General features: G+C 38.8%; 2 protein-coding genes and 1 long non-coding RNA gene across 17 annotated transcripts in view; 2 read left to right on the forward strand and 1 right to left on the reverse strand.

Moving 5' to 3' along the window:
• The window catches only part of ANKRD17 (ankyrin repeat domain 17), a 158,897-nt gene extending 151,723 nt beyond the window's left edge, over positions 1–7,174 (forward strand). For all 6 annotated transcript variants that reach the window (XM_012744846.2, XM_020284306.2, XM_012744875.2 and 3 more), the window contains one exon: positions 6,572–7,174. In XM_012744846.2, coding sequence (XP_012600300.2) covers positions 6,572–6,631 — 60 coding nt within the window. In that variant the 3' untranslated portion in view covers positions 6,632–7,174. The remainder of the gene's footprint in view (positions 1–6,571) is intronic.
• A 1,807-nt stretch (positions 7,175–8,981) lies between these two features.
• On the reverse strand, positions 8,982–13,406 carry LOC105860358 (uncharacterized). The gene is made up of 3 exons (XR_001148994.3): positions 13,047–13,406; positions 11,298–11,398; positions 8,982–10,782 (listed from the first exon to the last, which is right to left on the reverse strand). It is a non-coding gene; the product is annotated as an uncharacterized LOC105860358 (long non-coding RNA).
• A 111-nt stretch (positions 13,407–13,517) lies between these two features.
• Positions 13,518–21,681, forward strand: part of COX18 (cytochrome c oxidase assembly factor COX18) — a 182,257-nt gene continuing 174,093 nt past the window's right edge. For 6 of the 10 annotated variants that reach the window (XR_012915068.1, XR_012915070.1, XR_012915069.1 and 3 more), the window contains exons 1-5: positions 13,518–14,017; positions 15,385–15,485; positions 17,884–18,047; positions 18,401–18,525; positions 20,173–20,280. Coding sequence is in view for 6 of the 10 variants with exons in the window: in XM_075997804.1 (XP_075853919.1) it covers positions 13,601–14,017; positions 15,385–15,485; positions 17,884–18,047; positions 18,401–18,525; positions 20,173–20,280 (915 nt within the window). In the remaining 4 variants the exon portion in view is untranslated. The remainder of the gene's footprint in view (positions 14,018–15,384; positions 15,486–17,883; positions 18,048–18,400; positions 18,526–20,172; positions 20,281–21,681) is intronic. The other 4 variants (XM_075997806.1, XM_075997805.1, XM_075997803.1 and 1 more) reach the window with 3 other exon arrangements.

Below are 21,681 nucleotides of genomic sequence, written 5' to 3' on the forward strand. Positions count from 1 at the left end.
ATATGTAGAGGACGCAAACCCCTAGGATTCACGCCCGTATGAACAACAGTGCGATAAGGAGCACAACTTGGACATTGCAGTACAATCTCACGAGCATCTGCACGTGTGATGTTGAACTTAAGTCGTAAGGTTTCAGCTGGCACATGATAAAGTTTATGAAAGTCTATGGCGGCGGCGTGGCCATCAGACACCCAGAGGGCGCGAGTGGCGCGATCTGCCATAGCATTTCCCGCAGCCATAGGTCTAGGTAACAAGGAATGAGCTCTGATATGCTGAATGGAAAATGGGTTTTTCCTATTTTGAATAGTATTCTTAATTTCTGTAAATACAGAAAAGACTGTACTCTTGGCAAGAATGTGAAAGGAGTTCTCTGTTTAACTGCGTTGACCACATAAAAGGAATCTGAGATGATGTTGATAGGTTCAGTGATGGTACTGAGAACCAGACCGACTACGGCACACTCTACTAGCTGAGGAGAAGAATAGTTAAACTGTTTGGTATACACCTTGTCCTGAATGACATAGCTCCCAATACCCGTCTTAGAGCCATCAGTATACACATCCAAGGCATTAACCAAAGGTTGCAGTGAAGTTACTTTTGGGAAAATAAGCTCGTTTCTCATTGCAAACTGCAATAAGGCATGTTTGGGATAATGGTTGTCAATGCTCCCTGGGAAGGTGCATCTCAATATGGCCCATGTATCAAGAGTGACACATAAGGTGTTCACCTGATTGGCAGTATATGGACAAATCAGGCTATCAGGGTGACGTCTAAAATGGGACACAGCCAAACTAATACCCTTTAAAGCTATCTCGGCCACACAGGTAGGATAATGGCTAATCACCTTTCCTGGAGAGGCTTGAGGATGCACCCATAAAAGGGGACCATCCTGCCAAAGCACTGCCGTAGGGAGCGTAGGAGAAGGGAGTACACAGAGGGAGAAAGGATCATGGTGTTGAATGCGCACTAGTTGCGCCTTTTGAATGGCTTCTTCTACCTTATGAAGAGCCTTTAGGGCCTCAGGAGTCAAAGTTCTAGGAGACGTGATGTGTGAGTCTCCCTCTAGAATCTGAAATAATGGCTTCAGTTCTGCTGTGGTAAGACATAAAAAAGGTCGAAGCCAATTAATATCCCCTAGCAGTTTTTGAAAATCGTTTAATGTTTTTAAGGCATTTCTTCGGATGGACAGTCTTTGAGGCACAATTTTGTCAGGGAGAATGCTACTACCAAGAAACGCGCCTACTTCTCCCTCTTGCACCTTTTCTGGAGCGACCAGCAAGCCCTTTTCCCTTAAGTGAGCCTGGAGAGACGCATAAGCTTGGCGAAGTACGCCATTATCACAATGACACAAGAGAATATCATCCATATAATGTATAATTTTTACCTTTGAAAACTTCTGCCTAACCGGCTGGATAGCTGAGGCCACATAAAGTTGGCACATAGTGGGACTGTTAGCCATGCCCTGAGGCAAAACCTGCCATTGATATCTTGCATCAGGCTGCTCATGGTTTATGGAAGGAAGCGTGAATGCAAATCTGCTTTTATCTTGAGGGTGCAAGGGAATAGAGAAAAAACAGTCTTTAATGTCCAAGATAATTAGACTCCAATGTTTAGGCAAAGCTGAGAGAAGGGGCAGTCCTCTTTGAATAGGCCCCATAAGCTGCATCTGGGCATTAATCGCTCTAAGGTCATGCAACAGTCTCCATTTACCAGACCTTTTCTTAATCACAAAAATAGGAGTATTCCAAGGAGATTGAGAGGGTTCAAGATGCCCAAGAGTAAGCTGCTCTTGCACTAGATTATGGGCAGCGAGTAACTTTTCAGAGGGTAAGGGCCACTGAGGTACCCACACTGGCTCCTCTGTTTTCCAGGGTATGGGCAGAGGATCCCCAGCGGCGGCGAGCGGCCCCAAAGAAAAACCCAGCCCTTCCCAAGGCGGGGCAGGCGGAGGTGGGCGGTACCGCTCACAACCTGCCGCTTCCAGAAAAACCGGTTCCTCTTTCTTTTCTAGTTCCTCATCTGACTCTGGGCTATTTTCACAGTCTGCCTCAGAGTCAGCAGTGTCAGATAAATGAAGATTGTCAAAATCTGATAAGGGGTCACAATTAGGCAGATCGGGCTGCGCTTTCCCTCCCTGCATTTTCTTTTCAAGCGCTTTACACTTCCTTTTTTTAGCTCTATATTTCTTTTTTCCACCTTTTACCGCGGTACTTCCCTTACTGCTTCTCTCTGAGCTTGCTTCTTGCAAGTCACTCAGTGCACTTTGGCTAGCTGCTACGCGCGGGCCTGAAGTCTCATCATACAGGCATTTTATGATAATAGGCCACAAAAAGGGCCGCAGCAGAATATTACCCATTTTTGGAAGCAGGGGAGTTTTGGCCGTCCCACACGTCAGTTCTGAACTCACCTCTGTCGAGGTCGTCTCCGCTGGTGCTTCAAAGTTGTACGAGGTCCCGGGTTTCGGCACCACTTGTCGCGCCCGCCTCGCCAGCAAGGAAGACGCGGCAACAGGAGTTCTTCTGACCGTGCTTTAATGGGGTTCCCTTTAAACTTACATGATGCGGAAGACCCAGCCCGGCAGCGTGCAAGCTGCTATATACCCCAGAAGTACAACCCCTAAGCTGCGATAGGCCGCTCAACTGTCGAGCCACCAAAGCATTAGCCCATATCAGGACCCTTTGTTTGCATTCTCGCGCCACAGGGCAACCGACAATTATGCGTGCGCTGAACTTGTTAGCTGCTCTAGGCAAAGCCGGAAACAGGCGCCAACTTGTAATGGCGTTGACACCGCGCCCCACAGTTTTCTAGATACAATATCATATCATCAGCAAACAGTGAAAGTTTGATCTCTTCTGCCCCTATTTGGATAACTTTGATTCCATTTTCCTGTCTGATTGCTGTAGCCAAGACTTCTAGCACTATGTTGAACAGAAGTGGAGAGAGTGGGCAGCCTTGTCTGGTTCCAGTTTTAAGTGGGAATGATTTCAATTTTTCCCCATTCAGTATGATGTTGGCTATGGGTCTGTCATATATGGCTTGTATCATTTTTAGGTATGTCCCTTCTATGCCTATTTTATTAAGTGTTCGTATCATGAAAGGGTGTTGAATTTTGTCAAACGCTTTTTCTGCATCTATTGAAAGAATCGTGTGGTCTTTGTTTTTGCTTCTGTTTATGTGGTGAATTGCATTTATAGATTTACGTATGTTGAACCATCCCTGCATCCCTGGGATGAAGCCCACTTGGTCATGGTGGATTATTTTTTTGATAAGTGTCTGGATTCAGTTGGCTAAGATATTTTTGGAAATTTTTGCATCTATATTCATTAGGGATATTGGTCTGTAGTTTTCTTTTTTTGTTGCATCCTTTCCTGGTTTTGGTATCAGAGTAATATTCGCTTCATAAAAGGTGTTGGGGAGGTTTCCGTTCTTCTTGATGTTGTGGAATAGTTTCTGCAAGATAGGTACTAGTTCTTCTTTGTAAGTATGGTAAAATTCAGGTGTGAAGCCATCTGGACCGGGACTGTTCTTTTTAGGGAGATTTTTAATTGCTGTTTCTATTTCAGCTGTTGAGATTGGTCTGTTCAGGGAATCTATTTCTTCCTGGTTGAGCCTAGGGAGGCTATGTGTTTCTAGAAATTTGTGCATTTCCTCCACATTTTCTAGTTTGTGTGCATAAAGATTTTTGTAGTATTCATAAATTGTATCTTGTATCTCTTTGGGATCAGTTGTGATATCTCCTTTTTTATTCCTGATGGAGCTTATTAGAGATTTCTCTTTTCTGCTTTTCGTTAGCTTAGCCAATGGTGTGTCAATTTTGTTTATTTTTTCAAAGAACCAACTTTTTGTTTTATTAATCTCCTGAATAGCTTCCCTGTTTTCAATTCGTTTAGTTCTGATTTGATCTTGTTGATTTCACTTCTTCTGCTGGGTTTGGGGTTGGTCTGTTCTTCTTTTTCCAGCTCTTTGAGTCGTTTCATTAGATTGTCTATTTGTGATCTTCTTGTCTTTTGGTTATAGGCATTTATGGAGATAAACTTCCCTCTCAGAACTGCTTTAGCTGTGTCCCAGAGGAGTTGATAACTTGTCTCTCCATTGTCGTTTTCTTCATAGAACTTTTTTATTTCTGTCTTGATTTCTTCATTTACGAAGTAATCATTTAGTAGGAGATTGTTTAATTTCCACGTTTTTGTGTAGAAATGTGAGTTTCTGTTAGGGTTGATTTCTACTTTTATTCCACTGTGATCTGAGAAGGTACATGGTATGATTTCTATTTTTTTTAATTTCTTGAGATTTTCTTTGTGTCCTAGGATATGGTCAATCTTAGAGAATGTCCCGTGAGCTGATGAGAAGAACATATATTCAGTGGATTTTGAGTAGAATGTTCTGTAAATGTCAGTCAGACCCAATTGTTCTAGACTTTTGTTTAAGTCCATTATTTCTGTATTAATTTTCTGTTTGGAGGATCTGTCTCGTGCCGTCAGTGGGGTGTTGAAATCTCTGGCGATTATGGAGTTGCTATTAATCCATTTGCTTAGCTCCAGTAAGGTTTGCTTTATGAATCTGGGTGCACCTAAGTTGGGTGCATATATATTTAAAATTGTTATCTCTTCTTGTTGGACTGTGCCCTTCACCATTATATAATGACCCTCTTTGTCTTTTACTACTTTTGTTGGTTTAAAAACTAAATCGTCTGAAATTAGAACTGCCACACCAGCCTTCTTTTGGCTTCTATTTGCTTGGAATATTGATCTCCACCCTTTTATTTTTAGTCTATATGCATCCTTGCAGGTTAGATGTGTTTCCTGAAGACAGCATATACTTGGCCTGTATTTTCTTATCCATTCAGCCAGCCTATGTCCCTTGAGTGGAGAGTTTAAGCCATTCACATTTATTGAGAGAACTGATAGGTAAGGTAGATTACTGATCATTCTGTTGCGTTGGATGTTGTTGCTATGATTTCTGTCTTGAGCCATTGTAATATCTGGCCTTTAATATCTTTGGGTTTTGGTTGTTTTTATATTCGTGGGTTATTATTATGATGTTCCGTGCGTAATGCTGCTTTAAGTACTTCTTGTAGGGCTGGCCTTGTCTTGGTGAATTCTCTGAGCCTTTGCTTGTCTGAGAATGTTTTTATTTCTCCTTCATATACGAAGCTTAGTTTTGCAGGGAATAATATTCTAGGCTGGGCATTGTTTTGTTTCAAAAGAGTGAGAATGGGGCCCCAGTCTCTCTTTGCTTGTAAAGTCTCATTAGAGAAGTCTGATGTTATTCGAATTGGCTTTCCCTTGTATGTCACTTGCTTCTTTTGTCTTACAGCTCTTAGAAGGGCCTCTTTAGTTGATACTTTGGTTAGTCTGATGACTGCATGTCGTGACGTCTTCCTGTTTGCATTGCATCTCCCAGGGTTCCTCTGAGCTGCTTGAACTTGTATATCAAGATTTTGAGCAAGGCCTGGGAAATTTTCCTCTATTATATCTTCAAACAGCTTGTCCAACCCTTGAGTGTTGTCTTCTTCCCCTTCTGGTAACCCTATGACGCTCACGTTAGGTTTCTTCACATAATCCCACAGCTCTTGTAGGCTTTGCTCTTTTCTCTTGTTTCTCTGCTCTATTTCTGTGACTGATTTATTTAATTGGAGGGTGTTATCTTCAAGCTCTGAGCTTCTTTCTTCTGTTTGATCTACCCTGTTCTTGAGACTTTCCACTGTATTTTGTAGTTCCTTGAATTGATTCTTCATTTCTAGGAGTTCGGTTACACTTTTCTTCATTGTGTCTATTTCTTTTCCCATATCCTGGAGGCTTTTTGCGGTTTCTTTGTGTTGGTTATTGAGTTGTTGTTGCAGCTGGGTGAGTGTTCTTATGATCCACATACGAAATTCCTCCTCTGTCATATTGGTTGCCTGATTTTGGTTGGTGTCCGTTTCTAGGGGGCTGGTGCTCCTCTTTGGGGGTGTGTTTTCCGTTTGGTTGTTCATTTTTCCTGAGTTCTTTCGCTGATTTCTTCCCATGTTGATCAGTTGTTGTTTCTTTCCTTAAGTTATTGTTTGGGTATTCACACACCTTGTTTAGTTTCTGAGGCGTTAGGTGGTGTCCTTGCCGCTGGTCTCCGGGCTGGTCCGGTGGTCTCAGCCTCCAGTTCTCTTCCGCAGCCTCCTCCCGTGGAGTCTCCCAGGGTCTCAGGTACCCCTCCTTCCTGCCCTTGTCCGCTGTATGCTCGTCTTCTTGCTTCTTTCCTCTAATTTCTGCTAGAATCTGTCTTTTCTGCAGAGACACTCTGTCTGGCGGTGTTATTCGTCCGCCATCTTGCTCCACCCCCAGGTAATGACTTTTTTAAATGGTGGTAAATCAGATTCTATTTGAGGGATAAGAAGAAAGGTAGGAAAGTAACAGTTTACAAGTGGCTTTATCATTGTTTTGTCCTATTATTTCCTAGTATGTTGCAAATTGAATGAGATTTAGCTGTTTTAGTCCATATAGCTTACTAGGAGCACTTTTTTAGTTTTTAAGAGTTTTATTTCAATCCAATATATGTTAAATTCATACTTAATAAAATGCCTGTTCTATATTCATAGGTGTGGACTGGACCCTGGGCACCTCACATGAACAGTGTGCATATGAACCAGCTTGGCTGATGAGGATCAGCTTGTTAGCCTGCAGATTCCTTTTCATTCAGAGGAAATCACAAGTGGCCGAAAAAAAATTTATGCTCCCAAATCATTCTACTGATGTGCTTGACTGAAGTGTGTAGGCTTTTTGCAGAAGAACTTACTAACTGACCTATTTTCTGTGAACATTTGTGACTGCCCATTCCCCATCATCATCCGTTTTACCTTAGTTAGCATTTTTCTTATCATTTTTCTTTTTTTCTTTCCCTTTTCCCCTTTGGACATAACTTTCTGTTGAAGCTGTTCTTTGGCTGGTTGGTTTAGTACTGTAAACTGCTTCTGAGCAAACACGGAAATTTAGCAAAATTATGTAAACTTGATCCTGAAGTTTTAGAATGGCAAATAAATGTACAATTGTTTACATAACAGAAAAGGCTAAGCAGAAAGTAAATTTCAATATGTCAGTATAGAGGCTCTACTTTATGTAGACTTAAATTAATGTGAGATATGTACCTTCATATTCAGAAATCTGGATGTTTCCTTCATACATTAAACTATTAATAAGCATAACTTTTCTACTTGTGTAATTTAAGTATATAAAGTAAAATAATGGGCATTATCACTGGATGTTTCCCTGCAATGGCTTTTAAAGTACCCATCTTGCTCTCTTTTGGGTTTGTTTGTAGCAAGCCACATATAGAAGAAATTTCTGACTTTTTCATTTCTTTTTATTATTACACTTGTAAAACTTTATACACTTATGAAGTGTATAAAGTTTCACACTTTATACACTTTTCACACTTTTAAAACTAATATACACTTATCTCTTCACTCTTTTTTCCCTCTCCTTACCTTTACCACTAATACCAGTAAAATTCTCTTGCTGATAGTGAAAAAATTTTGTAAAGGTTTTCACTGTAATGGCTGCTATAGAGATATGTGAAGCATCTTCATCATCACCAGGGGTTTCTTCTAATTATAAAATTAGATTCTCTGAGAACTTAAAAAGCCACCACTGTTCCCAGTCAGCATATACAAGCTCTTACTATACTGTTTATTATTAAAAAAAATTCAATGTACTATTTTATATTGGAAAATACTGATTCTTAACATTGGCTTTCCAGTCATGAAGAGTCGATATAAAATTTAAATTTTCAGTAATTTAGTGGAAAATATCTTATTTCTTTTTTCAATTTTAAGGCTTCTGGCTTTTTACACTTGTATATTATCAATGAAAAGGATCAACAGCTAACTTTAGTCAAATAATAAAAGAAATTTTGCATTTGTCATTAAGACAGTTTATAGTAGATACATGAATACACAGATTATAATATAAAGTCTCCATTTAACCTGTTTATGTAAGATACAGGGCCACACTAAATCACTCAGTGGGATTTATATATTCCATCCACTTGAAACAATAAACAGTAATGTATCCAAGAAGAATATGTGTCCTACCCTGTCTCATATGGAAAAATAAAATATATGGTTGAAATGTAAAAGAAAGTAAGCATAAAAATGAAATAATGTATATATCAATTTGTCTTTTTTAAAGTTAGACACAAAGTCCACACTGGTAAAAAAAATTAGCTAAAAATTCAGATAAATTACCCAGAACTGATGATTTTAATATGGTTTCTTGGCTGTTCAAGTACATGAAGTGGTATCTTGACCCTGTTAACCTGATTAAAGAGTAAAAAGATGACTTCTCAAATGTATCCAGAAATTTATAAACAGTACATTCATTTCTTTTAGTTTAGGAGGTTGTCTTAAAATATATAAAAATTTTTTCCCACCTATGTTTAATATGTTCAAATGTAAAGGAAGAGCTACAAATATCCTACAAATACAGCTATGAAATAAAATTATAGCACTTTACTAAGGAAGGGGTATAACAATGTTAAACTTAACAGAGTATTTTATATATGACTTTTGCCACAATTCTATACATATAGACATATATATATATATATTTTTTTTTTTTTTTTTTTTGCTTAATTCTTTCCTGTGTTAACTAGGGTTATTTTCTATTTAAGATGATCCTGCTGGAGAACCAATACCACCCAATATTTATTATAACACATGAGTTGTGCTCTTTCACAACACTGAATTTCTTAAGATGGATTGTCTTACTAGAAAAGGGGAGGGGGAGGAAACTCTATATTTTCTTGACTTCAAAACTGTGGGGCAATGGGTATAGATTGGAATGCTCCATATTTAGTTTTTGGGATCAGGTTTGTTTAGTACAAAACCATGGTTTTGGAAGTCTGTACTAGGAACATTTTTCAGATACATTTTTTATATTTCAGATGTAATGCAGTGAATTTTTTTATTTGAATAATAAAAAACATTTTTTTGAGACCATGCAGGTCTTTTTTTTTTTTTGAAAGTATATGGTATGTGTATATACAGACTACATGATATATTTATTTTCTCTTATTCTTTTAAGAAGTGATTTAACTCTTGGAAATAACACTTGGGTTAGTTCATACCGTAAGTCCCAAAACAGTTAATATCCCAATTATTATGTAATCTGTTTATACCAACCTCTAATTCCATTTTAGAGATGATTTTGTTTACCATTCCCAACAAAATCCTCATTTCATGTCTTTTCAACACATACTTCAAAATAAATAATCAACATATTACCAAAAACTGATTTTAGTATTTATGTAAAAGAAATTTTGCCTTTTGTTTCCCATTACTATAAAATAAAATCATTTTTATTAGTAAGTGAAATTAATTTCTTGGTAAATTGCTATGCTTACAGTCATTTTTCTTTTGTCTTTTGACTCGTTACCAAAACATACATTTTATGAAATTATTTTGCACACTATATTATTCACTTTATTTTTAGAACAGTACAAAAGTGGCTAAATAAGAAAATTCAAGATCACAAAACCTCTTCAGATCTTCTGATTTAATCATTTTGACTTTGATGTTTTTCAAAAATACTGTCATTTCCACAAATCTGGGGTTACAGAACATTTAAAGCATACCAAAACATTCTTTTAAAAAACAAAATTTAAAATCACTATTATAATAGTTAATGAAAAACCAACTCACTTTCTAATCACTTTAAGAGAGAGATTTCAGTATTCCATTTTCTCAATGTATTTTTACTTTACATAAGTGGATCTATCCAGATGTTTTACACTTTTAATATTGTTTGATAGCTTTACATTATGCTTTGTAAATTCTGGATGCTCCTGAATCTCTGAAAATACACATCCCATTGATAAATGCTTGCATAAATAAGTCAGGGCAGTAGATTAATTCACGTGACTGGAATTTAAGATGAAAGCATTAGTGCTTTAATGAGACTACTATGCACCTTGATTGTAAAAATACTCTTGAATTTTGGATAAGTGAATATAGAGAAAAATGTGCCACTGTGGCTTTGACAGAAAGCCTTTATAACTCAACCAAGTACGGGACTGCTATCTAAGTGGTTTCGTGTTAGACTTCTACTTTTAAACGAATGCACACTTTTGGGAAAAGCCAATTTTGCTTCTTCATTCCTTGAAAAACAATAGTAAGAAAGATAACACGAGAGGATGCTTTTCAATAAAAAGGAAAAAAGCGAATTGTACATTAAGTAGCTTTGGTTTTGAAAGGTAATGCCTTACTTATATAAGAGAGAAAATGAAATAAACCCAAATCTGATTCCAAGGGATCAGTTTAACAACTGCTCATGAAAATTTATTTTTTTAAAGGTTTTTTGACAAAGATTTCAGAAGGCATATTTGGGAAATGAGAAATGTGAATGTACATGATAATGATAGCTTATATTCATAATCTGAACACTGTCTTAATTCAGGCTGCTATAACAAAAATACTACTGACTAGGGGGCTTAAACAACAGGAATTTAAAGCTACAATGTCCAGTACCAAAGTGCTGGCCTATTAGTTCCTGGTTTGCCTTTTTTCTGGTTTGCAGACGGCTTCTTTCCATTTCTTCACATGGGACAAAAAGAAGTCATCTCTCTTTCATCCCTTCTTATAGAATCCAATTCATGAAAACTTTCTTACCAAATTACCTCCCAAGGCCCCACCTCCAAATACCATCACATTGGGTTTAGGGTTTCAACATAGGAATTTTAGGAGGACACAAACATTCAGTCCATGGCAAACTCCCTTTTTGTGTTTAGCACCACGATGGGTAAGAATTTCAGAGACTGTAGAAAGAAAATATAACATGTAGTCTGTTTTTAAAGAATTTAAATAAAATTAAGGGAAAAAATGACATAACTAGCATTAAAAATGTTTTAATATGTTGCACAAGTTCATTTGCAAAGAGTTGACAAATATTTTCAGTTCGTTTACTCATTATTTGTATAGTCATTTTTTACTCTGCAACTCAGAAGATACAGGATACCACAATGTTGGATGAACAGTACATACACATCAGTGATAATACCTTACTTTTGCATTGGGCTTTATAATTGACAAACACTTCCCCAACATTCTCTCCGAGGCAGATAGCAAGTTCTAATCATCCCTATTAAATGGATTAAGTAATCTGTTTTTAGGGGACATGTGAAAAAATGTGTCCATACACATCTATATCTGAAATTAGCAGAAATTAAATCATAAATTTCATTTAGATCACAATATGCAAACTAAAGGGACTACTTTTTAAAGTAAGAATATAATATGCAACTGCATTATATAGCAGAAAAGGTGTACCTACATTAGTTGAGGAGATCTCAGTCCTGACCCCTGAGGTAGCTCCACAGAATGAAGTCTGATTGAAGAATAACTTTGTAACTCTTGGCTTATCTGTTCAGGTAGCTGTAACAAAAAGAAAGAAAAGAAAAATAGCATAATAAAAATTACACAAAAAACTCGAAGTAGATTATGAACAGTGAATGCATAAATATGGTTTGGTTTGTATTTTCAAACAACTTTCCTCTCTAATATTAAAAGTTCAGCTAAGTGCCACTGTGAAAGGGCTAATTCTTGATGTCATCAGTTCTATGGAAGGTTGGGATGCAGCAGCATGGATGTCGTTTCCTTATTCTCACAATTTTTAGGTCAACAAATTTCTACTTACAATTGAATTTGTTCCACTTTAAAACACATTGACTGCCTCACTAGAAAAAAATGTTTTTTCCTTGGTGCCCCACAGTGTTTTTTTATTATGAAAATAGAAGACAAACTTTGAAAACAAGGGATCTTTTCTAATTTAATGAAAAATGTATTATTTTTATTGTTTTCTGTGCATGAGTTATATGTAATAAAATTGCAATATTAATTATAGCAATAAGAACATCAACGAGATTTTTCAGGAACCAACTGCAGGGGCCAAGGGGCCACCGATCACAACATGTATGCCACAGCATGGCAGCATGAGTTGCGTGCGCACCATGGAGCTCCCAAGGTAAAGAGACAGTGTGAGTTACATATGTGTCCCGAGCCCTGATTCAAAACCAGCGTAAGTTAAATACAACTCACGTGGCAGTTAATGTGTTAAATCAGTAGTCAGTAGCAGTTGGTTGCTTCTTTTTTAACTTAATGAACAGATAGGGAAATTGAGAGGCTTTTTCATTAAGAAAAAGGCTATATATAGGATATATTATGATATGTTCAGACACATAAAGAATTCTTATATGGATTTATCAGCCAGTTTTGAAGGAAGATGACTTCCAGAATCCAGAGAGAAAAGTTCTCTGATACCTTTGGTTAGATGCACAATGCAGTAGGGAGAACAGTAGCTGCAGTTTGACATTACCCAACATTTGCTGGAGGCTCCCTTTTCAAAAATCATTGTTTTACTCGTCACAACACAATATGGCCTCTAGGTCTACATATGACCTTTCTGTGAGGAAACTCCTCCATGTCATTCCAGTTTATTTGTTGTTGCCATGAACACAAAACTATTTATAAAACCCATATAGTCCATGTAGATTGGATGTATTCCTTTTAACCAGAAAGACATCTAATGCTGCCGTTTACTTCTTCAAAACTTATATAGGATACAAGTAGGCTCTAGTAAAGTATTCACCGTGCTACCAGTGATAATTCCCTTTAAATGAGAAGAGGGTAATCTTATATTACCTCTTAAGATTCTAAAGGCTGGTACAGTGGCTCACACCCGTAACCCCAGCACTTTGGGAGGCTGGGGCAGGAGGATCACAAGGCCAGGAATTCAAAACCAGCCTGGGCAACACAGTGAGACCCTGTCTCTACAAAAAAAAAATTAAATTAGTTTGGAGGTGGTGGTGAGCAGCTGTAGTCCCAGCTACTTGGGATGCTGATGCAGAAGGATAGTTTGAGCCCAGGTGTTGGAGGTTGCAGTGAGTGATGATTGTGCCACTTTACTCCAGCTAGGTGATATAGCAAGCCTTTGTCTTAAAAAAAAAAAATTTTTTTTTGCTATTTATAATGGAAGATAAAACATCAAGGAAACTCAGTTTGCGGGTGCGGTTGAAAAAAATACCTGCAACAGATGGACCTGTACCCTTACGGATGCTGATTAATACTCAGGGTCAAAAAGCATGTGTCGCTCTCCAAGCCAGCATTTCAGCCACGTGTTGGGTCTCCCGCACTATAATCTATCATCATCTATAGCGGAAGCAATCGGGCGCACGTAAAAAGGTGGGAGACCAACTTCCGGTAACAAAAACCATCCACCAAGCGCAATTCCACTACAAATGACACGATTAGTTTCGGTAAAAAACAACAGAAGATACACTCTGAAGACGAACGTTACAAAGCGAGCACTCCCTAAAGAAGACCCCGCCCGGCCTACTGCAGCGTGGACCCGACCCCGGGCTCCGCACTTCCGGTCTGGTCTCGGAGTAGCTCCACCCCCGCAGCGGGAAAGTTTCGCGCGTGCGCAGTAGGCTTACCCAGTGCCGCGTGGTGAAGGCGGGACTTCCCTTTCTCTTGCGTCATTTCCAGCGCGACACAGACGTCACCGGCTTGACTGGAAAGGTCAATCGCGGCTGCGGGAGATGCTCGCCCGCACTTGATGTCTGGTGTCTCTGGCGCATGCGCGCGGAGTCCTTGGGTGACCGGCGCTTGTCGCTGGTCTGCGAGGCCGGTGTCCTGAGAGACTTCCGTCGTATCGCAGACATGCTGAACCGGCTTGCCAGCCGGTGGCTGCGGCCGCTGCCCGCACTGCGGCTTAGGGCTCGGGGCCTGCCGCTGGTGCCGGCCCCGCCGAGTGGCGCCAAGGCCCCTTGTCTCCCGGTGTGGGCGGTGGCGTCAGTCTCTGCAGCCGGCGCGGGCGGCTGGTACGAGGCCCTGGCCGCTTCGGCGCCGGTGCGGGGCGCCGAGGCCGTGCTGCTTGGGACGCAGGCCGCCACGGGCCTGCCATGGTGGGGTAGCATTCTCCTCACCACGGTGGCCGTGCGCGGGGCCGTCACGCTGCCCTTGGCGGCCTACCAGCACTACATCCTGGCCAAGGTGAGGGGCCCCGAGCCAGGGCTGTGCACCTCCGCTCTGGAGGATGGGTGACGTCCCCCGGGTGTGTGAGCCTCCGATACCGCCTGCCGAGTGCTTAGTGTTAATCGTGGCCACTTTATTGCTAAGAAAACGTAACTAGCATTTGATATGTTAGATAAGAGATGTTTGGTGATAGGTGTTCCTCATTTCGTTGGTGCTAGTGGATTTGTGTGCTCTTAGCGCAAGTGGTGACTAAACTAGCTCTCGAGAGAACTGAGGCAAAGGAATCGGTAGCAGAAGAAATTATGTGGAAACACCTACAGAATTGGCCGTTTTAAAAGTTTTTTAACAGCGAGTATGTCTGCAGCATCTTTCATCCCAGAGTATTCCAACTGGTATTTCCTAATAGGAAAAAACTACTAAACTAGTAGTTTGTGAACTTGATTTCATATCGGGGCCCTCCACTGGCAAGCCTGTGTCTGGATAGTTGCAGTCACTTTTTAGTGCTTTTATTCTCTTGTCTGTGGAATCAGGATTGCATTATTAATATGGGTTAAGGTCTTTGAAAACAATAAGGGATTATTGAAATGTGAGATTTCAAAAATAGTGGCTTTCATATTTTCAGGTTATTAGGAAAAAACAGAAGAAAAACAGGAAGGGAGTCAGCAGCATTAAGGCAGTGAGCTACATGACAGAAAGATTTAACACAGGGCAGGAGTAAATGCAGTTTTTATTTTTGATTTTGTGTAAAGTATTCTAGTAAAGTATTCACCGTGCTACCAGTGATAACTCCCTTTAAATGAGGAGAGAGTAATCTTATTACTTCTAAGATTTTTAAGGCTGGTACAGTGAGTATCTCACTCCTGTAACCTCCCAAGCACTTTGGGAGGCTGGGGCAGGAGGATCATAAGGCCAGGAATTCAAAACCAACCTGGGCAACCCAGTGAGACCCTGTCTCTACAAAAAAAAATTTTTTTTAATTAGTTTTACATTAGCTATCAGAGTCTAATAAAGACTCTTAATGCACTGCTGTTTTCTCCATTTATGTTACCAGGAAATCTAGGGATGAAGGAGTAAAACCCAGGATGCAGTTCTCATTTAATTCTTACAACCCTGTGAAGTAGGTGCTGTTATATATTTTATATGTGGGGCAACAGCATTTTAGAGGCATTTACTTGCCCGGGATGTCACAGCTAAGTGTACAATTTGAATTTGGATGTGACTGAGGGCATTTTAAGCAAATTAGCATCTTATGCTTAGACTTTAGATGTCTTGACATGACAGTGGACCACCTTTTTAAATGAGTTGAAGGAATAGACAGTAAAATTTTGAGTATGAATATAGATCCTTTATGTGCTCATAACAAATTCTACTTTTTCTTTAGCTAGGTGGAAAATTTGCAGCCAGAAATTAAAAACATTGCCAGGCATCTTAACCAAGAAGTTGCAGTTCGTGCAAATCAGTTGGGGTGGTCCAAAAGATTTGCCAGGTAAGCTGATTTTTTGCAAGACCATGAACACACACACACACATATAACAGTAAAGTAGTTATTTAATCTTTCATATTTTAATAGGTCGCTATATGGTATGATAGTTTTATATACTGGACTGAAAGCAAAGAAATAGAGAAACAAAGATAAGAAGAACATGTTTCTGTTCTTGAGGGACTCTAGCCCACTGAAAAGACAGACCTGTAATCAAATAATGATGGCATTGAATTAAGTACTATATAAAGAACGTCAAGGAAGTCTTCACAGGATGAAGATAACTTTTGTCATTCTGGTGTGATATTGGTCAACAAATGACATAGGCTATTTTCAAACTTGACCCTTTTGAAAAGATATAGCAGGTAATAGCGCACAGGAAAGGGAAGGTAGAAAATGTAAGTGCCACAGTGGAAGCTTGGGTAGCCAAGGTGCCATCGACTATGGTTATCCCATGCAATTATCTGCCTGGACTCTTGGAAAGCCTTTATCTGAGGGTGCTTGACTATACCCAGCGATGCCTGCAGCCATTCACTGGGAACTTCTAAGTCCTCCTGCTTCAGTCAGCTAAGATACTACTTAATCAGTATTCAACTTCTGATTCTTACTAGTCTGTAACAGAGTATTCACTTCATAGCAATGAGAAACATAAGAGCTTCATAGTATGAATATGTGTTATATATATTATTATTTTTATCTATATATTTTTTAGCTATGTAGGTATAAAGTTGCCAACTATGTTTAACATGAGATTGTGTCCCATCTTTATTTAGTGTTAAAAAGACCTGACATTTTAAAAAAATCATTGCAATAGCTTAATGTCTTTATGTGGTAAAATTGAAAGTTGACAAACCTATAGTTTTAAAATTTTACTGTTCAGAGAGGTCTGAAAACTACAGCCATAGGCCAAAAAAAAAAAAAACAAAAAACAGCTGCTCACCTGGATTATAAATGCAGCCTAGATAAGAGTTGTAGCATCTGGCTTATATAGCATTGGCAGGATGATTGTCCAGATACATCTGTACGTGGATGAGTGGTTTTGTAGGAAGACACATCTGAGGTCTTCTTGCATTTTTCAATAGTATCAAGTCTTGAAGGGTGAAAGGAAGTTTGTCAGGTAGACAGCCAGGAAAATGGGCTGGCCACACAGATGGTATAATGCAGTACTTTCGAAAGCATGCTGATGTGGAAGTCTGATTTGTTGAATGACCTAAAGTCATTTAGGGACCAGAATATGCAGGTGTCTGTGGAGGAGTGATAAGAGAGAAAATTGGAAGAATAGACAGATGCTAAATTATAAAGGGCCTAGAATGTTTTTGTTACTATCTTATTTTAGTACACTATAATTTGATTAGATTCAGCAAAACTGTTGAATGCCTGCCTTGTAAAAAAATCTATGAGATAAGAGATTTAAAGATGAGTAAGATCTAGCACTTTCTCTTCAAGGAGACTGTAGTCTAGAAAGTAAGACTTCCAGCAAAAATAGAAATAACTAATATAGTTAACAGAGAAACATTTAAAAAGTCTTCATGAAAGAGTTGATTGAAAAATGGAGACCATTTTGACAGTTAACAGACAAACAGATTTAAAAAGTCTTCATGAAAGAGTTGATTGAAAAATGGAGACCATTTTGACAGTCCAAAAGTATAAGTAGTACCAAACCACATAGCTACCAAAGTTATATTCAGGGATCAAGTGACTGAGTTTGGCTGGAGTGGGGAGATTTGAGTAAACTGTGCTTTTAATTTCAGTATTTCTGATATTAATTGTGATTATACCATGTCAGTAGTGAAATTTCCCCTGTTGAAGCATAATCTTCTAAAGACCACCAGCAACAAACCTATAGTCTGACTTTGTTAGATTATTATGTAATTAATTTGAGTACATTGCTATAGAAGTTTCAGTAAAAGGCTTTATTCACCTTTTGTTTAGGCAGCGCCTTAACACAGTTGTGACAACTAAAATCCCTACACAAATCCTTTAGCCAATAACCACAGCATGGATATATTTGTGCCATGGGGATACAGCACAATTAACAGTTACGTGACATTTTTCTCTCTCTCTTTTTTTTTCTTGAGACAGAGTCTTTTTCTCTGTCGCCCAGGCTAGAGTGTCATGGCAGCAGACTAACTTACTGTATCCTCAAACTCCTGGGCTCAAGCCATCCTCCTGCCTCAGCCTCCACAGTAGCTGGGACTACAGGCATGCTCCACCACACCCAGCTAATTTTTTTCTCTTTTTAGTCGAGATGGGTCTTGCTTTTGCTCAGGCTGCTCTCAAACTCCTGACCTCAAGTGATCCTCCCGCCTCGGCCTCCCAAGGTGCTAGGATTGTAAGTATGAGCCACCAAGCCTGGCCTCATGACATTTTCTCTTTTCCCTTTTTTCCCCTTCCCTCAATCTAGGCTCACTTATCTAAAGAGTATGAGGAGGTTTGTTTCAGAGCTGTATGTTCGGGATAACTGCCACCCTTTCAAAGCCACTGTGTTGGTCTGGATTCAGCTTCCAGTGTGGATCTTCATGTCTGTTGCTCTCCGGAATTTTAGTACAGGGGCAACAAATTCAGAAGGTAATTGTTATAGAAGGCTGCTTCTCCCAAATAAGTTCTCTAACATGTCTTTGTACTCCAACTCCCCCCCCATATTTCCATAATTAGAATGTTTACTGTGTTCCTTACAAGAGAACAGAATTTAGCTTTTTTTTTTTAGTATAAGATTTTAAAATCTGTAAGTGTACACAGACCAGCTGTGTTGAGAAAAAACATTTTGTGTTGAGTGAAGAAAATGATGTGAAACTAATTTGAATAAAACCATTGCATATCTTTAGTGTAAAGGACACCTTATTAGAATTGTCAGACTACACATGTATTTTTTCTCTGCTACTTTTAGGAATTCTGTTGCTTTATTTATAAAACTATTTCAGCAGGTTTTTCTGTTCAGGAGCAGTTAGCTACTGGCGGGGTCCTATGGTTTCCTGACCTTACTGCTCTCGATTCCACTTGGATTCTGCCTGTCTCTGTTGGTGTCGTCAACTTATTAATAGTGGAGGTCAGTGGTTTTAAATGAAGTTTGCCATTTAAATCATTGGGATTCATTGGGATTTTTCTCCTGATATCAAGTATACATTATGTTTGGGTTGGTGGAAATAGCTCTGAACTAGTATTGACACCCCCGGTCTCTGGTCCCAGATCAGACATTGACTTAAACCAGATCCTTAACTTCTCTGGGTTGCAGAATTCTCATAATTAAAATAAGAGCACTGAATTTGAATACTTCCAAAGTCTCTTTCAGCCTTAAAATTATTCTCAAAATATTCTAATATATACAGTTTTGTGATTTGCTTTTGGTAAAGATAGTAAGTAAGATGCCCAATCAATCTAATTTTATTCCCACAGTGCAGTGGTGTTTTGTGTATATGTTTAAAGGTTAATTTGTAGGCAGGGAACATAGTACCTTACTACCATCTTCTTGCTATTAGAAGAGTCATTGAATTTCTTTATGAGATGAAGTGGGAAAAGCACATACATATAAAATATGACCTGTTAGTCATTTTATCCATTATCCTTTGCTGCTTTACTCAACAGTTTAGGGAAGAATGCCTATAATTTCTTTCATTTATTTATTCATTCATGCATGCATATGCCTGAACAGGGACATAAAGCCTGTAATTTCATAAGCAGTTGTTCTGAGACTCTAAGCAGAACATAGACTCAAATGGAAGAAACCTTAGAAATGATTTACCTCAGTTGAGATCTCAAGATGTCAAGTGTGCCGATCTAATATACTGGGAAATCTAATATGCCCCTTATTTTTTCAGATGAGAAAAATGAAGATGATAGAATCTAATGTCTTGAGTGAAAGTTTCTTGAGGAAAGACTCCACTTGTAGTTTAAACGTGTTTTCTTAAGAGCACCTAGCACGGTTCTCTGTGGTTCATATTCAGTGACTATTTGGTAGAGAAGGAAGTGATAGACACAAGGGCATGATGAGTTAATGGCAGTCCTCTAGTCTTTTCCCTTATACCATCTAAGGTCTAATAAAAGCTGATTCTTACTTAATATATACTATATGCCAGGCATTGTTGTAAGCAATTTATATGAATCAGCTAATTCTTAGAATAACCCTGTGATCTAGGTACTATCCTTATTATTCCCTTTTAAGGTGGAGAAAATGAGGCACAGGACAGTTAAATAACTTGTGCAAAGTTGCATAGCCACTAAAAATGGAAGGTTGCCATGTGAAACTAAGTAGTTTGACTCCAGTTATAATCATGATGATATTAAGAATTATGTAGAATTCTTACATGGAACTTGAAGATGGGTACTGTATATGAATCATTGCCCTTGTGTTTTTTGGTACCAAATGTCAAAAAAGCTCCATTTAAGAATTTCACATAATTATTAAGTTCATTAAGAGATGGTTGATCAAGCCAGGTACATACCCATAATCCCAGCTTTGGGGAGGCTAAATTAGGAGGATCATTGCATGAGCCCAGAAGTTGGAGACCAGCCTGGACCACATAACCAGACCCTATCTCAAAAGGAAAAAAAAGATGAATTATCAGTCATTTAAATTTTATTGCTTTTAGGAAAGTATAGGTAGAAGCCTATCAAAGATCAGTTTGTATTTTAAATCTTATCTGATTGAATATGCATTTTAATAATCATTGTGTGTGTATATGTTCTACCTCTTCAGATTTTTGCTCTACAAAAAATTGGAATGTCTCGTTTTCAGATGTATATTACACACTTCGTCCGTGTAGTATCGGTGTTGATGATTCCAATTGCCGCAACAGTACCTTCAGTGAGTAGGCACCAACGCTGTGTGTGGCATGTGCTAAATCCTGTCTGTCCTTAGCTTACATTGCCCTGCCTCCTCTCTTGAGGTTCTTCTGACTACTTGATCCCTCATTGATTTCAGAGTTTCTATAATAACTAATGTACTGTCTCTGTCACCTTATGTGCTTGAATGTTTCTTGGGAGCTTGTTTGCAGGTTCTAGCAGGGGAGCACAGCTTGAATGACGATGGTCTTCTTCTATCGAGGAAAGTCATCCTTTTGACCGAGCACAGTTTCGGGAGAGGCACACATGGAGCGGTGAGGGAGGAAAGGGCACCCACCTAATGGGACAGATCAGCCAGATCAACCCTGGCAATGCATGGGGTGAGAGGCGTTGCAGCCAGATCTCCCTCACATCCTTAAATTTATTTCTTGGGATTTATTAATCTTTTATGTGAATGTATCTTAACTCTCCTACTAAATCAAACTTCTTTTTCCTACTTCTTGCACAATACTAGGAATATAATATTTGTTCAATTTGATTAATATATTGAATTCTTTCTGCCGACATAGACTAGACCAAGGAATTTAGCACTTAAGAAAGCAGCAGCACTTTGTGCCTAGCACCATGGGTTCATATATTAATATATTATTTAACCTTGTAATGACCCTGTAAGATAGGTACACTTATCTCTGTTTATACCTAATTAAGCCTATGCCAGAAATGGAAAAAGAAATGGTTATGTTTGCAGTTATTTCAATCTCTTGCATATTTCCCACTGATATTTTAGAAATTGTTAAGCAAACTCTTTGTCCTGTAAGTATATTTCGTAGCCAACAGATAGACCATAAAGTAGAATTCATTTGTTGCTATAGTTAGGGTTCTAACAGCATATATAAAAGTGACTTCATAGTACTTAGGCATGATGTGCCAAGTCCATGAAGATGTGAGACCCAGCCTGCTTCGCTTTCTGCTCTGTCATCCACAGGCTGAGATTTCTGTCTTCAAGGCCACAGGCTGTGGTCATGATGGCTGCTGGAACTTGTTATCTTGGAGGAATGACAAGGGGTGTTTCAAGTCCAGTCAGCTTCATTTAAGGAGCCTTGCTAGATATCCCGCCAATGAGCTGTGTTTATATCTGAGTTATGTGGCCATGCCTAGCTGCAGAAGAGGCAAGGAAATAGAGTATTTTTGTTAGATGAGGAAAGTGAAACAAGATAAGTAACTTATTAAAGTTAAATAAATGGCAAATGGGATTGAAACCTGTTTGACTCCAGGACCTGGACTCAACAACTGCTGATTGCCTTCCTATGTCCAAGAAAAGTTTGGAACAGATGTATGTATAGGAGTGTTTTGAGAGGCTGTGGGACTTAGTTGTTGACCTGAATAAACAGTCCAGATAGTAATACAAAAGAACGTTGAAGAT

This window comes from Microcebus murinus, chromosome 26, assembly GCF_040939455.1.
Source record: "Microcebus murinus isolate Inina chromosome 26, M.murinus_Inina_mat1.0, whole genome shotgun sequence".
NCBI classification, from domain to species: Eukaryota; Metazoa; Chordata; class Mammalia; order Primates; family Cheirogaleidae; genus Microcebus; species Microcebus murinus.